This window comes from Panthera pardus, unplaced genomic scaffold, assembly GCF_024362965.1.
Source record: "Panthera pardus isolate Hobbes unplaced genomic scaffold, ASM2436296v1 HiC_scaffold_11, whole genome shotgun sequence".
NCBI classification, from domain to species: domain Eukaryota; kingdom Metazoa; phylum Chordata; class Mammalia; order Carnivora; family Felidae; genus Panthera; species Panthera pardus.
In genome coordinates this window covers 51257698-51280306 of record NW_026526666.1, presented here as the reverse complement: position 1 = coordinate 51280306, position 22609 = coordinate 51257698, and the positions used below count along the sequence as shown (strand labels likewise).

Here is a 22609-nt window from a genome sequence, read left to right as displayed (position 1 = left end):
TTCAGCTTGGGTCATGATATTGTGGTTCACGAGTTCAAGCCCCACATCGGGCTCTATGCTGACAGCTCGGAGCCTGGACCCAGCTTCAGATTCTGTGTCTCCCTCTCTCTCTGCTCCTCCCCCACTCGTGCTCTGTCTCTGTCTCTTAAAAATAAATAAACATTAAAGAATCAGATGGCTTCAAGCTTCTCAACAGCACCCTAGAATATGGAAGACAGTAGAGTATTGTCTCCAGAATCCTGGATGAAAATTCTTCTCAATTTAGAATTTAATACTCAGCCAAAGTATTAGTCAAGTGTGAGGGTAGAATAAATACATTTTTAGTCATGGTCAAAGTAGTTCCTCCCTGTGCCCTTTTCCAGGGAATTACTGGAGGATGTACCCCACCAACACAAATAATTAAAGGAGAGGAAAGAATTAGATTTAAGAAATAGGATATCAAACACCAGAAAAAGAAGGAATTTCCATGATACTAAGTACTGGTAATATCAGAATAACAGCTGCTATTGTACCAGGCACAAAGGAAACCTATCTTATTGGAAAGTTCGCAAGGACCCAAGAAAGAGGTCTTCAGGCAAATGAAACAGCATTTTAATATGGTAAGCAGTGATTCAGATAATTGGCTTGAGAGTTTGGAATTAATAATAAGAAAAATAAACAAATGGAAAAACAAGGCAATTTATTGCTGGCTCCAAGATCAATAAAAAGTAGTACATAAAATGAGAAGTTAATGTAGTGTTCTAAGTGGATTAGTCATAAGTAGTTATGTATACAGATATATAGAGTGTATTTATACATTTAACCATGTTCACAATATTTCCTTCCCTGAGCCCTTTCTCAGGGAACTGTAACAGTGTATACAGTATATACAGTGTGTGTGTGTGTGTGCGCGCATGCGTGTGTTTCATACATGATATATATTTCAATGTAATGTATACGTATTTCATATATATATGAAAGAGTCTGTTCTTTTAGGAAAAAGAAAATTTATTATTCCATCCAACAAAACTATATGAGCTCCATACTATTATACCCATTTTATAGATGAAGAAATTGAACCTCTGAGAAGTTAACTTGTCCACCATCACATAGTGGGCAATTATCATGTCTGTGGTGTTTGCTAAGAACAAAACAAAAAGTTGGGGGGAGGGGATTTATTCCATAAATTACAGCTTTTTTTTTTGGTGCAGAGAATATCTAGGGATTTAGTGGTATACTTGTTTTATCTCACCCAAGGGAAACATCTATTACATGTGGGTCTCAGTATTAGAGTACAATGAGATGAATGATTAACAGTGTCTTTTCTTACTTCCACTAAATCTGAGAAACTCCTAGCTTGGGTTTTGCCTTTGACTATAACATGGCTTAATTTACAAATACACACCTTATGGTAGAAGGTATCTTGCCTTGTACACCTTTGTATGTCCATAGCTAGCACTGTGCCCAACTCATGGAAGGTACTCAGTGTCCACGTTACATAAAGAATTAGCGTAAATATATGATAACTAATTTGGATGTAAATTTAAAAAAATAAAATTAAAAAAATATATTAAAAAAGAAAAAAAGTATTCAAAAAAATTAGCTTATAAATGTTTATAAAGTGTTTCAAGTGATTCTGCAGAAATTAGATTTAGATGATACAACTCAGAAGGACATGACTAGGGCTAATGGGTAGAAGTGTCTTGGTAGCAAATATCAGGTCTAGGAAGAGAAAGAGCCCCTAGTTTTTAAGGGTTTCTAATATTGGGGGACACCTGGGTGGCTCAGTTGGTTGAGCATCCAACTTTGGCTCAGGTCATGATCTTGTGGTTCATGAGTTTGAGCCCTGTGTCTGGGTCAGAGCTGTCTCTGCTGTCAGGTCAGAGCCAGCTTGGTTCCTCTGTCCCCCTCTGTCTCTGTACCTCCCCTGCTCATGCTCTCTCTATCTCTCTCTCTCTTAAAAATAAATAAACATTGAAGTGCCTGGGTGGCTCGGTCAGTTGGGCGCCCAACTTCAGCTCAGGTCATGGTTTCACGGTTCATGAGTTCAAGCCCCATGTAGGACTCTGTGCGACAGCTCGGAGCCTGGATCCTGCTTCGGATTCTGTGTCTCCCTCTCTGTCTGCCCTTGCCCTATTCACGCTCTGTCTCTCTCTGTCTCTCAAAAATGAATAAATGTTAAAAAATATTTTAAATAAATAATAAACATTAAAAATATGAAGTTTAAAAAAATTAAGTTTAAAAGTTTCTAATATTTGAATGGACCTCACTCTGAATCAGTAAACTCATCATCACCATTGGTAATGAAGCTAGCACTGGATGTTCAGCTGTCAGGGGAAATGGTTGAATATGGTGGTAAAAGGCTTAGACTCCAGTCAGCTACACCTTGGGCTGGAGCCCTGATTCTGCCACAACACAGTTTTGTAATTTGGGGCCAGATATTTAACCTCTAAGTTTTAGTTTTCCTCTTCAGTACAATGAGGATGATAACAATAAATACTTGATGTAGCTGCTATGATATCTAATTGAGAAAAACCATGCACAATGCATAAGACTCAGCATGTAGTGTTTGATCCATTTTCACTATTGTTATTAAAAGACATTCATGCCTTGGAAGCAAATATGAACTTGATGGAACTAGACATAGGGGAAGTATCATTGTCTTATTGTCAAATAACAATGTGACGGAGATATCAACTGTGTGGTGTTTAAAATATGAGGCTTTGCACTTTCTTTTTAAAGTTGTTCCGGAACAGCCTCAAAACTTATCTTGTATACAGAAGGGAGAACATGGGACCGTAACCTGCATCTGGGACAGAGGACGAGACACCCACCTATATACTGCATATACTTTACAGTGAGTGAAAGACTATTTTTGCAGCTGCTTTGTAGGTATTGTCTTAGACTACACTTAGAAATTGAGTTAGATATGCATTTAGAAATAACAGTTTTATATTTACCAGAGAGAAGCAATAGACACCTCTAGATAGGTACTTTAACAAAAATTCTAGTGTTCATCAGTTAAAACTGGTTCATTCATCCAAAGTGTGAGAACTGATGTCTTGGGTCTGCGATCTAACTCAGAGTTCTCTTCAGAGCATCCAAGGCTTATGTTATGGATGTTCCTCCCTGCTCTAATAGGGTTAAACTGGCCACATTGTATCCCTTCTTTTGTGGTTGTAGACTCTTAGGGTCATAATATATAAATAGACTCCTCCTTGTGGTAGCTTTCCATTAGCTTCAGAGGAGTTTCTTTTTAAAGCATCTTTGTGTGACCTGGAAGTCCACACAAAGAAGAGTCTGGGAGATTCTGTTCCCTGGAGTTGATTCCATAATCCATCCAAAGGATAGGATAGTTTGCACATGCCTAACTGAGCAGGAAATGGGGGAAAGAAAGTGGAGCCCAGGGTTCCAGGCTGTACTAGAAGCTGGCACTTCTTTTTGTACAGTAAATGCCTAGGGCCATGGATCTTTGGGTAACAGTTGGGTCTGCCCTGAGGAGCCAGGATGTCAGCCAGGGTTTCGGGTTACTTATCTATATGCACATCAAAAAGTCTCAATCTGGGGTGCTTGGGTGGCTCAGTTGGTTAAGCCTCTGACTCTTGATCTCAGCTCAGGTCTTGATCTCAGGACTGGGAATTCAAGGCCTGCATTGGGCTCTATGCTGGGTGTGGAGTCTACTTAAAAAAAAAAAATGTCTCAATCCTACTAAAAAAGGGGAGAAAATATGGTCCTATTTATTACCATAGAATACAAATATTCCCTTAATGTATCCAACTGACCTTAACAAAATGTCTAGAATTTTGAATATTCAAATATTATATCCCTTTTGTACTAAAAGGAACAAGTACTCATAAAGTATCTTGCTAAACACAATTGTCTTTTATTTACAGGCTAACTGGACCAAAAAATTTCACTTGGCAGAGGCAATGTAATGATCATTATTGTGACCATTTGGACCTTGGAATTAACCTAACCCCTGAATTGCCTGAATCCAGTTACACAGCCAAGGTTACTGCTACAAATAGTCTTGGAAATGCTTCTTCAATTCCATCCACATTTACATTCTTGGACATAGGTACATTTTATTTCATGTTTTGTAGGTATCATTCATTGGTAAATGAACATTATTCTTAAAATCACTTGAATGTTCTGTACGTGATTGTTTCAAAAGGGACAATGGCACAAAGAATAGATATTACTTTGATGCAAGGAAAAGAGTGCATGATCTCAGAGCCTTATGGAGATGGCCATACAGAATGGAATGTTCAACATTATTCTCTCTGTTGGAGAAAAAAGAACTTAGTCCCACAGAGGCACTAGCTGCCAGTGATAACCATTTGACTGAGGAGAGGGTTCTGCAAGATTGATTATTCATGAAACTCAGTGTAGGCATTTCTTGTCAGATATCTTTTTACCCCCATGGTTACTCCACTGTTCTGAGATAGGCTACCTGTGGGTTTGCTGGGCCAGTGCAGAGGTGCAAACTATCAATAAAGTGTACCAAGGTACAGGGGTGCCTGGGTGGCTCAGTCAGTGAGGCGTCCAACTCAGTTTCAGCTCAGGCCATGATCTCATGGTTCATGAGTTTGAGCCTTGCATGGGGCTCTGTGCTGACAGTGCAGAGCCTGCTTGGGATTCTCTCTCTCTCTCTGCAGCTCCCCTGCTCACTCTGTCTCTCAAAATAAATAAACTTTTTTTTTTTAAGTGTATCAAGGCACAAATGTATCTTGTTCTGAGAATACCTACTACCATTCTCATCACCTTGGGACCTGGAGTGAGCCAGTTGTAGCACATTTCTGAGCAAATAAAATTGGCCCAGTTGAGTTAGAGGCCAGTGTCAAATATCCCCCAGGTAGGACTGTGCTTCTGGTCTGCCTTAACTTCCAGCCTTACATTATGTGTCTCTCTTCTCTCTTCCCACAGCACCTCTTTGCACAGCATATATTGCTATGGTATCAACACAGGCATTTATTATACATTACCTATTATACTTCTCCCCGTCTTACTACCTTCCATTTCTTTACACTGACTATTTCTCTGTAAGGCACCTTCTTTTCCTCTTATTCTTTCCCTCTGTTCTCTGGTTCCTGTGACCATTCTGTATGATCTTTCCCTACCACCATTTCTTCTTCTGAGAAGTGATCACCACTAGCCATCTCTGGCTTGTCAGCCATTGGTACTCTGGGGTTTGGTACATTGGTTTTCTTTATGCATTGGATTAAATGCAGTCGATACTATCACTAATGTTGAAGGTAGTTTATTTGGTAAAAAATGAGGGTAGATTAAGGAGAATTATTTTAATTATTTAGCAGTGGATCAAACTTTTTTTTTTTCTCTCTGTAAAAGCCATGGATTTCTTTCTTATATATCTCACCAGCTTTGGTAGTCATGCATCTTAGAAATGAGCTGTGTTCACCTCTTTCTGGCTTATGTCAAAACAAAGGTTATTTCTGATTTTGGAGCCTGAATCATACGTTTTTGTTTGTCCTGATTACTAGTGAGGCCTCTTCCTCCATGGAACATCAGAATCAAATGTGTAAATGCTTCTGTGAGCAGATGTATCCTTCAGTGGAGAGATGAGGGGCTGGTGTTGCTTAATCGACTCAGATATCGGCCCAACAGCAGCAGGTCCTGGACTATGGTAATGGTTTTAAGAGTAAAGGGGAAAAACAGGGAGGGGCTCCTAATATCACTGCACAAATCTCTGTCTTTTCATGCCAGCAAAATATGGGGTTTAAGAATATTTAGCCCTAAAGTACACACTTGAGATAGATCAGAAAGTCATATGCACCTCTATTTATTAAGAAATATCTTGAATTTTGATTATTGATTCTGAAATTTTTTAAACCGCAGGCTTCTGTAAACTAATATTAATTTTCCACAATTAGTAAAGGATTCATTGTACTTTGTTATGCTACCCCTGTTTTATTTTTTAGTAATCTTTTTACATATTAGAAAGAGAAATATTAGGAAATGTCCATAGAGGCTTATATGGAATTGAATATTGCAAAGATAAAGCCCCACACTTTGATATATTAGACATTAATGTTTTTAAATTAAATTTTAGGATTATAATTCCTCCTAGTATATTTGTAAAATAGAATGGCTTATAATAATAACAAAGGATAAGTTGCACATATAACTGAAACTCAGGAGAAATTGCTTTTTTTAATATAATTAAAATTTTCTTTTTGAAGTCTGTTCTATGTCTGTGATAAAACATTTATCACATTCTAATTATGACCAAATAAAAAATAATCTCTAGAAAATTCTCCAAGTTTTTTCTGAAAATTGGTATTTTTCAGCCTTTACTTACTTTTCAGCTTGTTTCAGGATCCCCCTTGGGACCCTTATAGGTGGGTTCTTAGTCCCCAGAGTTTGTTTTTAATGAGAAGCTATTTCATATTAACATCATGTATATTCAGTAGCCCTGTCATTGGTATTTTTTCTCAATGAATGACAGATCTGAAAAAAGAGAAAGGGTTATCTACTCAAGTTTCTTACCTATGTGTGTCAAAATTCTTTAATTTTAATTGACACCTTTAAAAATCTTGTCTGATTCAAGGTCAGTGCTACAAATGCCAAAGGAAGACAGGATCTGCTGGATCTGAAACCATTTACAGAGTATGAATTTCAGATTTCTTCTAAGTTACATCTATATAAAGGTAGTTGGAGTGATTGGAGTGAACCATTCAGGACACAAACACCAGAAGAAGGTATGTGTTCTAAAAAGGAGGGTGGGAAGAGAAGGAGGAGAGATGGGAGAGGGATCTGTAAAGTACTGGTACTGAATCAACAAGTTAATTTAACACATTAATTAACAAGTAAATGAGTACACTAATTAACAAGTTAATTTTGACTTTAGCTTAAGTACTGTAATTGTCCAGGGAGATGTGTTTATATTGTTAGGGAAATTTTAACATTAAGTAAGTCCTACCCCTGTTTGCCCCATGTTTTCATGTTGGTTACAAGCTTACGCTTCAGTAATGTTTGGTTATAACTCTTATTTCTATTTTTTTTTTTTAAGTTTATTTGTGTATTTTGAGAGAGAGCACGTGTGTGCAAGCAGCGGGGAGGGGTAGAAAGAGAGGAGAGAGAGTCCAAAGCAGACTCCATGCTATCAGCGCAAGCCCAACGCTGGGCTCAGTCCCACTGACCATGAGATCATGACCTGAGCAAAAATCAAAAGTTGGAAGCCTAACTGACTGAGACACCCAGGCACCCCTTATTTCTATTTCTTGTTTATATTACTAGCTCAGTAACTCTCTCATTCCACAAAACCATAACCAGTAATTTCATTCCTTTAGAGTAAAACTTGATCATTCTACCTTTTGGATTCTATGAAAATTAAAAGCTTAAAAGAAGGTAGACTCGGGGCGCCTGGATGGCTCAGTCGGTTAAGCGTCCGACTTCGGCTCAGGTCATGATCTCGCGGTCCGTGAATTCGAGCCCCGCGTTGGGCTCTGTGCTGACAACTCAGAGCCTGGACCCTGCTTCGGATTCTGTGTCTCCCTCTCTCTCTCTCTGCTCCTTCCCTGTTCATGCTCTCTCTCTCTCTGTCTCAAAAATAAATAAACATTTAAAAAAAAAAAAAAAAAGAAGGTAGACTCTGGAGACATACATTTTAAAATACAGTTTAACATCCACCAGCCCTCTCTCTTCCAAATATTACAGCACTGCACTTCATCATGCCTCTGATATACACTGCTCAAATGAGGGCCGCCAGCCTGCCCATAGCTATGGAAAGGATATCAAATATATTTCTTAGTCTGATGGGCTTTTCTTTTTGGCAGTTATAGGGATGACAATTTACTGAGGTCTTAAGTATAACCAAACTAAGGTGCAATCAAACATTGATCATATGAATAAATAATAGCTATATGAACTTGATGTCAATATTAACAAATCTTTGGATACACAAGAAATAACCATCTGAATAATTAGTTTTTAAGAGCACTCATTTAGTGACCTACTATACAACTTTTCACAGTCTGTGAAACTTTGGCTCAGAAGAAAAATTATTGGCATATAATCCATTGCTTTATTATGTGGAGATTGTGAAGTATTAACGTGAGAAAATCTAAACGCTTATTTGTAAAACTTATGGATATGTGTGACTGTAAATTAGTTTCATGATATGTTATATTCATTTTTCTGTGAGCTGCTAATGGCCTTTGATAGCTGATGACACTTATCAATACCCAAGTGACTTTCAAGGACCCAAAGAGCCTAAAATATAAAATATTTAAATATTTAATATTTAATAAATATTATAAAATATTTAATGTTAAATATTTAAATATCCTAAAATATAACACCTAATATATAAATTGTAGAATAATGTATATTTTTCCTTTCTTCTTATATTAATTGCATTTCTGTATTTTAAAATAACTCCATCTAACAAATTGTAATTTATTCCCTCTCATTTTATGATAAAAATCTCTTAAAATTGATGTTGAGCTACTTGCTCTCTGTTTAAATATTTGTCATTTTTATAATCCAGAGTTTTTTATTCTTTCATTAAACATAGTCAAAGTAATGTATTTTTTAATGCCTTATCTATGAGACTTTGTTTATATGTCCTACAGATAAAATTCTTGAAAATGGGCCATATTTTCTGTGCACGGCCAAGGTACTAAATAGGCTGAGTAGTTTTTAAGTTATGTCACATTCGGCTTAACTATAAACCAGGGGTATTCTGGGCTTGTGAATTCTCGTCATTCTTACTGACATTTAATAATGACCTGTTTGGAGGTGTGTGGAAAGGTTTGGGGGTTTTTTGTTTTTTTTTTTTTTCTGAAAGGGTTTATCTGTTAAATTAAAAACAGTTCAAGGTGGGACAGTAACAACAGTAACTTTCTCATAGCCCTTAAATAAACCACTATCATAACAATGAGTGAGTGCAGCAACTTGTTATGGTTGTGAACTCATGGACAGTTATGAATCAAATCAAGGAACTGACTTGTTCAGAGTAATTGCAGGCATTCATGAAGAGAGGAAACCCATACTCTGAGATGCACCACATTTACGAAGCTGTTGGCTTCCTTTCAGTGTCTGCATTTCCCTTTTCTATGTTTCATCTTTCTGTGGGTTGATGTAGGACCTCTTCCCTCTTACTCTGAGCAGCTTGGTTTTCTCCCCTTACCGCTATTTCTGTCATCAGTTTCTTTATGAAACACCAATTGATGTAAACTTAAAAGGTGTGAATTTTTTTAACACTTCTTCCTTTTCAGCCTTCGAATGTGTACTCATATGTAACTTGGCATTAAAAAAAATTGCTAGTAAGCTTTTTTTTTTTTTTTTAGTTACTCTTTAAAACTCTGAATGACCTTATAATAGAGTTCTTTGGAGCCTTTGCTGCCCAAAACTGAGAGCAATGTTATCTTCTGGTGGATTGAGCACAGTTATTTAGATCATGTCAGCAGAGAATGAGGTCTTTATTTACTCCATATGGCCCTTTCCTGTGTCATTAAATTCAACTCCTGTTATGGTCCTCCATGGAAAACACTTTTTAAATGACCTTTAAGTAAGGAGTAGAAGGAAAGAAACTGCTTTCCTCTGTTTAGGAGAACAGTCCCTCAATCTTTATCCATCAAAAGCAGGTCTGATACTGGGAACTGAGCAACCACATTTGGCCTGTAGTGGGAGAATATTCTTCAGTTTGAGCTGCAGGGTCTCCAGACACATCTGGAGAAGAAAGGTGTTGGGGAGGTGATTCCCTCACCACCTAGAACACCCAGGAGGAGACTCCATAAAAAAGATGAACAAGCCATTCCTTAGAGCTATAGTATAAATTAGGTATTTCTGTTTGCTCATTCACCACTTTTTAAAGTCTAATTTACATGTTTTGGTCTTGTTAAACTCTGTATAGGCAATTAATAAATAAAGCAAGTGCTACATACTCAACCTTAACACCAGAGCAATGAAGGAGTAGCCCTCCTCCCCCCACCGCCATAAGAGGTGGTGGCATGGGTGGTTGGTGAGAGACTCCCAAAGGGGAGAAAATGCAGGGTCACCAGTTGCAGCCACCCCTTCTCACATTGAGAAGCTAGGCAATTCATTCATTCATTTGTAATTCTGAAATATTGCTAAGATGGGTTAATTTTAATGAATAGAAGAGCTCTGACCCATGGTCAGCACTCAATAAATTTAGCTGTTGTTTTCTTCATTTGGAAAATTAAGTGTTAGAGCTAATAGAACTTGTTCAAAGTCTCAGAACTAAGAATTGGAGAAGCCAGGTTTTGAACACTGGTCTGTTTTATCACATAGCCCAAGCTCTTGGCTCTGCACCCCACAGTTACCTGACTCTGAGAAGGCCAATTAAATACTAGAGGTTATTTTATCATTTTGGTTAACAAGTTCTTAATAATGATCTAGCTTAGGAGTCAGCAAACATTTTCTGTAAAGGTCCAGGCAGTAAATATTTTCAGCTTTGCAGACCATATCTCTGTCACCAGTACTAAAATTTGCTATTGTAGTGTGCAAGCAGCTATTGACAGTGTATAAATACATAGACAAAGCTATGTTCCAACTGAACCTCATTTATGGATACTGAAATTTTAATTTTATGTAATTTTCACATGTCACTGAAAATTACTCTTCTGTTTGTTTTCAACCATTTAAAAATGTAAAAACCATTGTTAGTCCACAGGCTGTACTAAAACAAGGAGCAGATTTGACCCACTGGCAATAGTTTGCTGACTCCTAAATTAGCTCATTTATCTGAGTGCCTAAGGCTTGAGGATATGGGAATCAAAGGTTCTTAGCCTTCTAAAGAGATTTACATGCAAATGTTTTCATTAGAAGGAAAATGTTATGTTTGAGAGCCAATGACAGTCCCTGCCTTCCTTTCTTTTTGGGTCCCCTCTAAGCCCAACATCTATCCTGGAAGAAATCAATGTCTGAGCTCAATTATTTGACAAGATGGTGATCACCCCAATAGGAAGAAATGCTTTCCGTGAAGCCTTCCAGACAGAAACAAATGGGGGAAAATGCTTCTCAAGATGGATCTGTGAGAAAAGTGTGTGTGTATCAGGAACTATGCCAGGTGCTGGGACACAGTGATAACTTGTCAGATCCTCAGACTCAAGGACTTCTAATCTGTTTTGGAACATTAGGTAAAGATTCCTGGAGGATACAACACCACGAAGAAATGTAAAGTTCCAATGCAGCTTATGGACTTCCCTCATCTGGAACATATGGCCTCCAAAGTCATTGCAGTAGGAGAAGGGAGCTATTTCCTCCCTGAAGTACTTGATTCTTTTGAATTCTGTGAAATCTCACGTTCCTGGATTTTATTCTTCTTCATTGACCAGGTCTTCTTGGTTTCTTGCTGGTCAGTTTTCTCTTCTCAATACCAATCCCTATGGCTTTTCCCTGGGCTCCCTTCTTTTCCCAGGTGACTTTATCCAGTTCCACAGTTCGAAAACTAGACAGACAGATGATAGATAGATAGATAGATAGATATCTCTTTGTTTTTCTCCAAGACAGAATGTTTCCAAAATACTTCTGTTTCAATATTTTCTATTTTAGTAAATGATACCACCATCCTCCTAGTTACTGAAGTCAAAAATCAAGAAGTTATCTTTAAATTCTCCTTTTCCAAATAAAAAGAAATTCTTTTTCCTTATTCCCCAATACCAGCACTTGACTCTCCTAAACATATTCAAAATCTGTTCATTTCTTCTGTTGCCACTATGATTATGCTAGGTTAAGCTACTTTCTCCGTACAAAGGATAACAGCAAAGTGAACAGTTATGAACCCACCATTCAACTTAAATGCTGTGAAATTACCAATATACTATTGACGCTATCCTGAATTATATGTTTATCAGTACTTTTCACATAACTTTCAGAAATGTATGTATCTCTAAACAGTTACTAGTTTTGCTTGTTGCCATGGTTGCAATATCTGTAGAATGATAGGAGAAAATCTCAGGTGCAACGGGCTGAGAGTGAGTGTGCAGTGAGGGAATAAAGACTAACAATTCACAACTCTTCATGAAGTTCTGTGAAGGAGAGCAGAGATGTGGGGCAGTAGTTGGAGCAGGATGTGGTATCAGGAAATGCTTTGTCTGGTTTTGTTTTTAGGATTGGTGAAAAATTGTAGTGTATTTTCAAGGTAATGGTAAGCTTCCAGCAGAGAGGGAGAAATTAGTAATGCAAGAGAAGTAGGGGAGAAGTCCTTGATAAAACAAGGGAGGATGGGATCCAGAACTCAGGTTGGGTTGAACTTTGATGGAAGTAGGGATACTATGTTAGAGAATTGATGGTGAACTTTTCATGGTAGAAAGATGAGGGAATCCTACCTTGTTACTTCCTTTTGCTCAGTGAAGTATGAAGCAAAAGCATCAGTTGACAGAAACAGATCCTTAGAAGTGGGCAGGTGGAGGGACTGACAGTACCAGCTACTGGGAAGGAACACCTTATGGATGGTGGCCCTTCACAAGTAATAAAAGAGGTGACAGAAAGAGGTGAAAAGAGAGAGTGAACCAAGTGTTAAACTTCATTTATCAACAAGGAAGTGGAATGGGGTAGTCTATATAGGACTTCCCGTGGAGGCATAGCAGGTGATAACGTCTGAAAATAAAACTTGTTTAATCAAGTAGATACTTGTAATATCTGTTTGAATTGAGTTGTTTAAAACTAGATTTTAGATAAATGGGTCAACCCCAAAAAGTGAACTTCAAGGAACCGAGGCAGTGAGTGACTTATCTCTGTCTTGCCCTGCTTGGAACATGACTTGGACCAAAAAATCCTCGTGTGTTTCATTGAGCCCACTACCTGAAACTTCCCAAGATATGCCTTTTCCATATTTGCTTTGTGTTAAATTCTCCATTTTCACTCTTTTTGGAAATCTGTATGCTCCTTGAGGAAACCTCTGTTGAGGGATTGCTTTCCACCTGCAATTAAGTTGCTCTTGTCCACGTTCCTGTGTTCGCCTTGGCTTCAGATATGGATGCTCATCTCAGAAGCACATGGATTGGCTCAGATTTGTTTGCCACACCTATTGTTTCATAGAATCCTAGAATCTTGGGATTTTAGAGTTGAAAGCACCTTCAGGGTCATTTAGGTCAATCTCCTGCTTAATTTAGGATCTTCATTTTTTTTCATATTGGTGACTCTATTCAACTCTACAGTTTTCTCCTTTATCATATAGGAGGCAGTTTCATCTCAGGTGACCTGACTTCCATTTCCAATATTTGTATTTTTAGTCATTTATACCCATTTGTTTTGTAATCACTTGGACATTTGGTCTTTGACTTTCCTTTTCTGGCCTGCCTATAATAGTTTTATCTGCCTTTGTTAGATAACACTGAGGTTAGAATTTCAAGTGATTTTGTGTCAGTTGAATGTCAAAGATTCTCTTTAATATCAGCTCTTATGCTGCTTTAAGCAGCAGTGGTTTGACACCCCTGGTCATGAAATTTTACACTTTGAAACTCATACAGATTCAGCTAATGATTTCTCTCCCACAGAGGCTAACACTGCAGGTGGGCACCATTAAAATTTCAGTTTCACTTGCAATTTTTCCTTTGAAGGGACTGTGATTCTAGAATTCAATTCTTAGCTCTGTAGTAATCTGGTAGTTGTAGATCTTTAATGAGACAATGAGTATTCCCTTTATTTGTTACTAATATGTAATTAACTGGAGACATTTAGCACTAATAAGTCATCTGGCTTCAACATGGAGCACATCCAAGTTTCCACATCCTGATTATGTAGTCAATGTCTGGGTTATCTAGTTTGCTCAGATCTCTGCTCAATGTAGTGAACTGTAATGGAAGAGCAGGGTCTTTGGAAATAGTGAAACCTGGGCTCAGCTGGCTTTGCCATTTACCAACTCCATGTGTTCTGGAAATCATTTAACCTTTGTCAGCCTCCTTGGCCTCAGCTCTAAAACAGATGTAATCACACACACACACACACACACCCTGCATTGTGTGAGGATTAAATGAGATAACGTGCAGTACATAAAATGTCCAAATATTTCCTGACACGTTGTAGGTGGTTAATAATGGTCAGGTCCCCTTTCCTTCTGTTGCCTGTGCTTTTTTCCTTTTTGCATCTGGACTAGCAGATAAAAGTGCTAGGCTTGTTTTCTGGGTCACTCTTCATAATCCTGAAGGATGGAGAGCATTTTCACAATGTCTTGGGTAAGCATTTCTTACCTTTAGGTCCTCACTGCAAGGGTAGAAGCTATCACTGGTGGGAAAAGAGGGGAAGAAAATAAGTGAATGTTTAGAAAAAAAACAAAAGGAAGAGGGTGAGAGAGGCAGGAAACGGAAATAAAAAAGGAAAAGGGTAGAACACAGAAGAGCACCTGTTGGGCGTGGAAGTACTGTTGAGAAATCACAAGCCTCAGAGCCAGGTAACTGCAGGGTGCAGAGAGAAGAGTGCTGGCTATGTGATAAAACAGACCAATGTTCAAAACCTGGCTTCTCCGATTACTAGTTCTGGGACCTTGAACAAGCTCATTTCCAAATGAAGAAACAACAGCTAAATTTCCTGAGTGCTTACCTTAGGTCAGGGCTGCTCTGTTCATTCAATTCTCACAACAGCCCCATGTGACGTATAGAACTACAATCCTCATTGAACAGATGAGGAAACTGGCTTCAGGATGTAAAGTATGTATTCAGGATGTGGTTAACATTTGTTCAAGATCACAGAGCTGGGATTTGCCCATAGACGGTCTAGCTCTGGAGTTCACACTTTAACCACTGTACTAAAGCTGCATATGTCATGGGGTAAAGAGGATATGGGATGCAAGTGTAAGTGGGCCACAGGACCGCCCATAGTATGTGTGGGTGCATGTGCTCCTTCCCTTTTTCTCTTCTCCTCTCCCTGGCTGCTTGTCTTCTCTTTTCCTGGTGGGAGTTAATGTTCCAGAAACTTCGTCTGGTTAAATGGGACTTGTCACCCCAGAAGGAACCCCAATGTAAGCCTCATCTCAAATACATTCTAAGTGTCACAATGAACAAGTTTCATTGGTGCAGTTGAAGCTTGTTTTCAGGGGCTGTTTCTGTGAGTTCCACCCCTGGCTGTAAATCAAAATAAATCTGATAATGGGAGAAATAAAACTATTCACCCACTCACACATGCACATGTGCACACACACTCTCTTTCTCTCTAGCACACAGGAGTTGATTATTCAGTTTCTTATCAAGTCTGTTTGATTGACTTTCTCAAATTAAATTAGGTCATATTTGACCATTGTCTTAAAGATGGTGGTTTTTCCTTCAATCAGTTCATTCTCTGTTTTAGCATCAAGTAGCTAACATTGTCTGAATTGTTCATTTGTACATTTGTCACCTGACAAAGAGTTGTCAGGAGTCTGTTACATTCTAAGCACTATGTAGGTATGAGAGATATTAAGATGAATGAGATGGGCTTTCCTTTCAAGTAGATCATGATCTCATGATAATGATCTAATGATCATAAAACCAAATAATTATGCCACAACATGGTAAGTTCAGGAATGGACGTGAACACAGAGTTAATCATTTGTATTTTTTATTTTTACAGGATCAAAACTGTGTTCCTTATGATTCATATTTTGGTTTTTCTGCTGAGAATTAATTCTTTCTGTATTCCAATAAAAAATAATCACACATACTTTCTTTGAGTTATTTTATTACTACATATTTTAAGAGTAAGTTAGGAATCCAATTTCCTCATCATCATTTTTTTAAATTTGTTTTTAAGGTAAAATTTGTGTTTTCTATGGCCGACACATATGTTCATTGTTTAACAAAAGGAAAGAAATATGGGGGCACAAAGAAAATTGAAATTACCTGACAATCCTACTCTCCTGGAATTGTTTATTAAATAAGCAATTGACTTTAAGAGGTTTTATATTGTGCATGTATGGATGTATACATGTATGTGTGTATACATGAAAATATGGGTTTTTTTCCCTTCAAAACAGAGCCTACTGGGACATTAGATGTTTGGTACATGAAACAACCCATTGACTACAATAGACAACAGATTTCTCTTTTCTGGAAGGTAAGTTTTCATTGTCAGTGTAAAATTCAAGAGAAGTATATATTTGGTTGATTTTTTTTGTTTTGTTTTTATTGAGATATAATTAACATATAGAAAGAATTATATATTTGAACAATGTTTAAGGCCAAAAAAAAAAAAAGTTTTATTTCCATAGTGGCTTTATACAAGGCTTCAGAGACTTGGTTGAAGCTCGTTTCCTCAGCGATATCCTCAAGACACTTGACCCAATGTCATTTCCTTTTGTCAGATAAGAGTGAGAGTTCCCACTGAGTTCCCTCCTGCACACAACTGCATCTTTTCCTCATCTGCTTGCATCCGTTCCTATCTCCAGGCATGTCCACACTCTGTCCCACTGCACCGTTTCTTCTGCCTCTTGACCCTCCCAGCCACTCTTAATCTCCCCTGCGTATAACATGCCCACCAGTGACCACACCACCTTATTCACTTTTTGGGAAATTAAAGATGGGAAGTCTGTGGATGTGGATATCTAGGAATATATTTGCTATAGTCACTGAAAAGGGAGAGGGTGGAAAGAAGGCTGTTCTACCTCAGGAACTCAAGTAATTGTAGACAATCGTGTGAAGAGGAATGGAAAGCAACTCCTCCTCAGGAATAGTAGTAAAACAGTAGTGATTCAAACAACCTTCCAGAAAACAGTAAGACCTAATGTTATTACAGGATGTGAGAGTTTCACACAGTGCTGATTCTGGTGTGGTTGCTTCACTTAATCCTTTAAAAACCCTGTAAGGTAGGTCGTAGGTATCCCCACTTAAATGGAAAACCTGAGGGTAAGAGAGAGGATGTTCTTCCCACAGTTACCCAGCTACTAAGTGCAGAATTGAGACTGAAACCCCATCCAGAGCTCTTTCTGCTCTGTCATGACTCATCTTTGTGAAAAGAAAATACTATTTGAATTGAGCTCCTGATTGGCATGCTGCTAATAAGAGGTTTTCAGGTGAGCTGTACTCCTCTTTACTTCCCTACTCCTGCGTCCCTCTCACTGCACCTCTTCCATTTAAGGGTAAATCAACAGTTTTGGAATCATGAAGCTGATGAGCACGAAAGCAGAAGAGTCAGAGAAATGAATATCAAGTCCTCTGATGGGGTTAGCATGATAGATGTTGATAACTGCAGTTTTCTTCAGTTTTAAGAAATGAGCCAGGCAAGAATTGAGCTCTTTCTCCCTCTTTTCCTTTCTGTCTCACACACGCACAAAATGTCTGGTATGAGACTACTATAAATAGCTTGGTGAGTCATAATCAAGCTCTTCACTTTGAAACTAAAACTACAGCTTAAAATTTATTTTAAAATGAAGCCATGTTTAAGAGCAAGACAATTCTCAAAGCAAGACATTTAGAGTGGCCATAATTTGTGAATATTATAGAAGAACACAGCTCAGTTCTTGAGTGTTGGTTTTCATTTTCACAAGTAAGCAACTGGTTAAAACCAAAATTCCTCCTTCCATAGAGAATCCTTCCCCCTGAGTGTCCTCAGCAGTGATCTGAAGAGATAGACTGTTTTAGTTCCAATAAACATTTTTTAGCCACAGGTAATGCTCAGCCAACATGCATATGCAAATTCTTCTCTGCTTTTCATTTTAATCTTGCCCCTAAGCCCGGAAAAGCCTAAACTCTAAAGTGAGATCTTGGAATTCAAAAGAACTTGAATTCTCTTCTAGTCTACTCTCCTATCATTAGCACTGCTCCCACTCCAGCCAGGACTGACACATGCCCCTGCTTGGACTATCTCGGACAGGGAGAATTCCACTTTGTAAGCAGTCCATGCTCTGGTGGGCATCTCTTACTGTTAGAAAATTTTCCCTTTTGTGGAGCCAGAGTTGTGGGTGCATTGGACTGGAACTGGCGTCACTAAGAAACCAAAAATGTAAATACTAGAAACTTCCTGGCACCAGATGGTGATCAAGACAGGGCAACTTCAAGACCTTCTGTGACTGTCCTGTTTGAGAGAGGCTCCTTAAGGAATGTTGGATCTAGTCCTCAGTTTTTCAGGACTATCACAAGACTAAGTCCTTTTCTGCCAAACCCTGGGCTTCTTCAGTGGCCCCAAATAGGCCACTCACCTGGCAGTGGCAGTAAAAGACTGACAAGAGTTACTGAGATGAGCAGCCTGCTTTGACCACAGAGCCACAGAGCCGGAGGGAATGTAAGCAGCATGCAGGCCCACCACCCATTTCACAAACAGAAACAGGTCTAGGGAAATGACGTGATTCCAAAGAGAGGATTTCAGGTACTGTGGTGCTTGCAGCTGGGAGCCTTCCTAGGCAGAAGTCACTGCTCCTGTCTGGAACCACTCCAGTCCCACTTGTCCTCCTGGGGATTCCCTATGCCACTCTCAGGCAGGCTTGGGAATTGATGGGGTGGTGCCATGACATAAGGGACCTGTTTAAATGTCAGACTAGAAGAAACACTGCAGCCAGATCAGGTGGTTTATGGTGGGGCCCAAATCAGACCTCACCAAGGAAAGGAAGCAAAGATGTATGTGTGTTGATTTTGGCTTTTTTTTTTTTCACTTTGATCAATACTGGGAACCCCAGTGAGAGGGACACCCTGCCACTGCAAAGAGGGGGATTTCAGGTCTTGGCACCAAAGGAAGCCCCAGGTAAAACCCCATTAGTCTATGAACAAAGTGAGAGCATGTTTCTCTGACAGCTGGGGGAATGTGAGATGACCTTTCATTATTGTAGGATGTTTACATCAGAAGAGAACAACTTGTTGCTGAATGGGTACAGCCTGGGTGTGTGAGGGAGTGAAGTGTGAATATAGGTGAGTGTGAGTATGTATGTGTGATTGTGCATTTATGTGAGTGATGTGTGCATGTGTGTGAGTGCAGAGAGTAAACGTGAATGTGTGACTGGGTATGAGTTTTTTATATGTGTGTGGGATGTGAGTGGGAGTGTGGGTATGTATCTATGAGTCTGTGTGTCAGTGTGGGTGCATGTAGGTGAGTGTCTTAGTCCCTTTGGGTACTATAACAAAATACCATAGACTGGGCGGATTATAAACAGAAATCAATTTCTCACAATTATGGTGGCCGGGGTGTGTGTGGGTATGAGTGTTCGTGAATGTGTGTATGGATCAATGTGAGTGTGGGGGTGTGTTGAGGGGGAAGGAGACTTTTGCTTTATTGTTCTGGCTCTTACCTACTTACTCTGGGTTTCTCCTGAAAGCTTTCTTCTAAAGTTCTCTTTCCTCAAAAATATCTGGTAGTATGTTTTGCCATAGCTATTTTTAAGAGAAAAAATACTTTCTTTGTTGAAGCCAAAAAAGTACAACTTAATCTGTGAAATAAAACAGCTCAGTATTGTTCAAACAATAAATGCAATAACAAGTAGAAAATCTTGCTCTGTCACAAACAGTGCCAGTGTCATGTTAGAGCTCTTCACAGGGGGCTTTCTAGCATCCACTCCCTCACATTCCCTGTATCTTCCTTCTCCGCAAAGATTCATAGTGTTTCCTTTGTTTTGATTAAGCATTTCAATCCATGATTCCAGTACAGATTTCTTTCACTTAACATAGCATGTATCCTTTAGGAAGAAAATCACCTTATAGATAGATAGATAGATAGATAGATAGATAGATAGATAGATAGATAGATAGACAGACAATGTATGGAAAGATATGACAAACCTCATTAACCTTTCCAGTTTCCTCTGTTAATTTCTTAATCATGGCAGGTCATAAACTTTCTGGAATTATGTTTGAGGCCATGGATCTGGAAGTAGTGTGTATAAATGAAGCCAACTTCACTCCATTCATTCATTCAAACTAGCAAATATATTGAAGGCTCTCATTAGTACTGGACACTGTGCTGCATTCCAGAGATATGGAAGTGAACAAGACAAATGCAGTCCTCAGGTGCTTGAACGCACAGTCCAGGAGAAGGACAGACATGGGGATGATGACAGCACTCAGGTGTTAAGGAGGAGTTCAAGATCCAGCTAGGGAGATGATTATCGAGGTTAGCTAGTAGACCAAGGGAATGGGTGAGGAGTCACAGAGGATCTCTTGCAAGGTAATACTAGAGCTGACCCCAGAAGAACAGGTTAGCTGGGACAAGGGTGGGGGAACATTTGGCAGGAAACCAAGGACTATGGATTCAGCATGTAAAGGATCACTGTAGTGAAGCCCCATCCCATAGAAATATAAAGCAAGCCACAAAGGAGAGTCATATGTATAATTTAAAATTTTCTTGTAGCCACATTTAAAAAATAAAAAGAGACAGGTGGGATCAATTTTAATAATATATTTTATTTAAGCCCAAGTATGTATGGAATATTATCCTTTCAACATGTAAATCAATATTTTAAAATTATTGATCAGCTATTTTACATTCTTCTTACCCTACTAAGTCTTTGAAAACTGGTGTGTCTACTAAGTGCCAGCGGGTCCAGCGGCTAAGAGCTTGCCTCCAGAGGGCAGACACGTCAGTCACACATCAAGATTTTTATGGCTGCCTGCAGCTAGTGGCTCCCTCATGTAGCAAACAGCGCCCCTCTAGGGCCCTCACAAGCAATACAGAAGAGAGTTAGAGAAACTCAGTTCCAAAAGTGGGGAAGATTTGGTGGGTTTTGTTCATTTGTTAAATGACGTAACTCACTCGGATAAACAGCTACCCTCAAATCACAGAAGACGAGAAGAAAGAGAAAAGAACAAGCCCCATACACCAGTTCACAGCAGAGCCTCAGAAAGGTCTGTGACCAGAGGGAGCTTAGTTAGTACATTCTCTTCGTCTCTTTCTCTCTGTATTTCTCTGTGTCCTATGAAGAATATTACAATCCATATCACGTTGCACTGATGAGATGTGTCCTTTGGCCTCCTCATATGAAAGAAATCCAGTAAATGTAGGAAAATATTACTTGTAATCTGATTTATATTGATGTAGAACAAAGGTCTGTCATAAATCCACAGGGAAGATTGGCTGTCAGGAGCCTGAGGCCTTTATATAATTAGAGGAGGCATCCCAATCTCAGAATCAATATTTAAATACAAAAGCAACATATGGGAAGATTTTGATAGTTTTGTTGCAATATTCAACTCTGTCTCCTTTCCTTTCCCAACCCTGGTCCTATCACAGGCTGGCATAGCATTTCTGAAGGTATTTTCAGAAAGAAAGGGTTGTTTTCCCTTGCTTACTAGTCACACATATTATAGTATCTGTAATGTAGAGAATCTTAGTTGGATAACAGAAGGTGGTCAATGACAAAGATAAGAAAGTGGGTAGCAGAGAATTAACAGAAGATAGAAAACAGAGACAGAAAGGAAGTTCAAGTTTTGCTCTAACAAAGTTTCCATTATTTTGCTGATTTTCTGCTACAAAACAAGTTAGAAATCATGATGTCATGAGTTATTAGTATCCATTAAATAAGTTCAGGGTAGCAAAACACCTGGGAGAATCTAGAAAGTGCTAACACGACAGCAGTTAAGAGCTTACCCTCTAGGCAGAACTGAGCTGCCTGGGTTCAGGGTGCAGCCTCACCACCTACTGGCTGTGTGTTCTTAAGCAAGGTGCTTAACCTCTCTGTGCCTTCCTTTCCTCACACATGCATATGGTAATAGTATGTACTACATGAGGCTGTTGAGAAGATTAATGAGAGAATCACGAAAAGCATTTGCTAGATTATTAGGAAGCAAACGTTGTGCAGGACTCTGAGGACACAAAGGTGAGCTGACAGGCTCATGGGAGGACAGATCCATAGATGGATCATTTCAATACAGTGATTTTTAAACCTTCCGATGAGGGTTATATTTTGAGGTGCTCCTTCACTTTGGGCTGGGTTGCTGAAAGCCATCATGAGTTCTGAAATCAATACCCAGGCTTAAATTAGACATGCTTTGTAATCAACTGTATGACATTGGTGAGATTTTCATACAGAGCTGTGGTGGGATCCAAGTCAAGATGGCTTGACCTTCCATAGATTGGTAGAAGAGTAATATGAATGTAATGGAAAAGTGCCAGGTACGGTGATTTTTATATTAGGATAACCGACTAACTCACAAAGTGTCTTAACATTTGCCATGCATCCAGCACTCTTTGAAACTGTTTGCCTCCTTCAGCCCATTGAATCCTCCAGTAAGCCTATGCTATACACAGAATTACCTCATTTTACAGATAAGTAAATTGAGCCTCAGAAAGGTAAAATAATTTGGCCAAGGTCACACAGCTGCTGTGTGGTGGAGTAGGAAAAACTAAGTAGCTTTCCAAAACCAACCTTGCCACCCCAAAAGTCTTCATAGACAAAACTGTGACATATTCAAGTTCCCCACCTTTCTAATATGTCTTGACTACAGACTCTCTTCTTTGACATATTGGCAGCTTTGACATATTTTTGTTTGTTTGCATCAGGGAAAGTTAGAATAAAATATTGTTTTATGACAAGTACAGTAGGTTTTTTAAAGTCCTAAGAAGACATGATTTATCAATTCACAGAAACACCCTTCTTCCTATATACTTCAAAACAAAATAGGGACATTTGGAGGGCTCAGTTGGTGGAGCATGTGACTCTTGATCTCAGGGTTGTGAGTTCGAGCCCCATGTTGGGTGTACAGAGTACTTAAATAAAATCTTTAAAAACAAAGCAAACAAAAAACAACAGAGG

General features: G+C 38.8%; 1 protein-coding gene across 2 annotated transcripts in view; it reads left to right on the top strand.

The window, feature by feature from the left end:
• IL12RB2 (interleukin 12 receptor subunit beta 2) overlaps window positions 1-22609 on the top strand; it is a 78189-nt gene that overhangs the window by 18192 nt on the left and 37388 nt on the right. For both annotated transcript variants that reach the window (XM_053894164.1, XM_019448932.2), the window contains exons 4-8: window positions 2722-2836; window positions 3873-4057; window positions 5481-5623; window positions 6548-6698; window positions 15914-15993. In XM_053894164.1, coding sequence (XP_053750139.1) covers window positions 2722-2836; window positions 3873-4057; window positions 5481-5623; window positions 6548-6698; window positions 15914-15993 — 674 coding nt within the window. The remainder of the gene's footprint in view (window positions 1-2721; window positions 2837-3872; window positions 4058-5480; window positions 5624-6547; window positions 6699-15913; window positions 15994-22609) is intronic.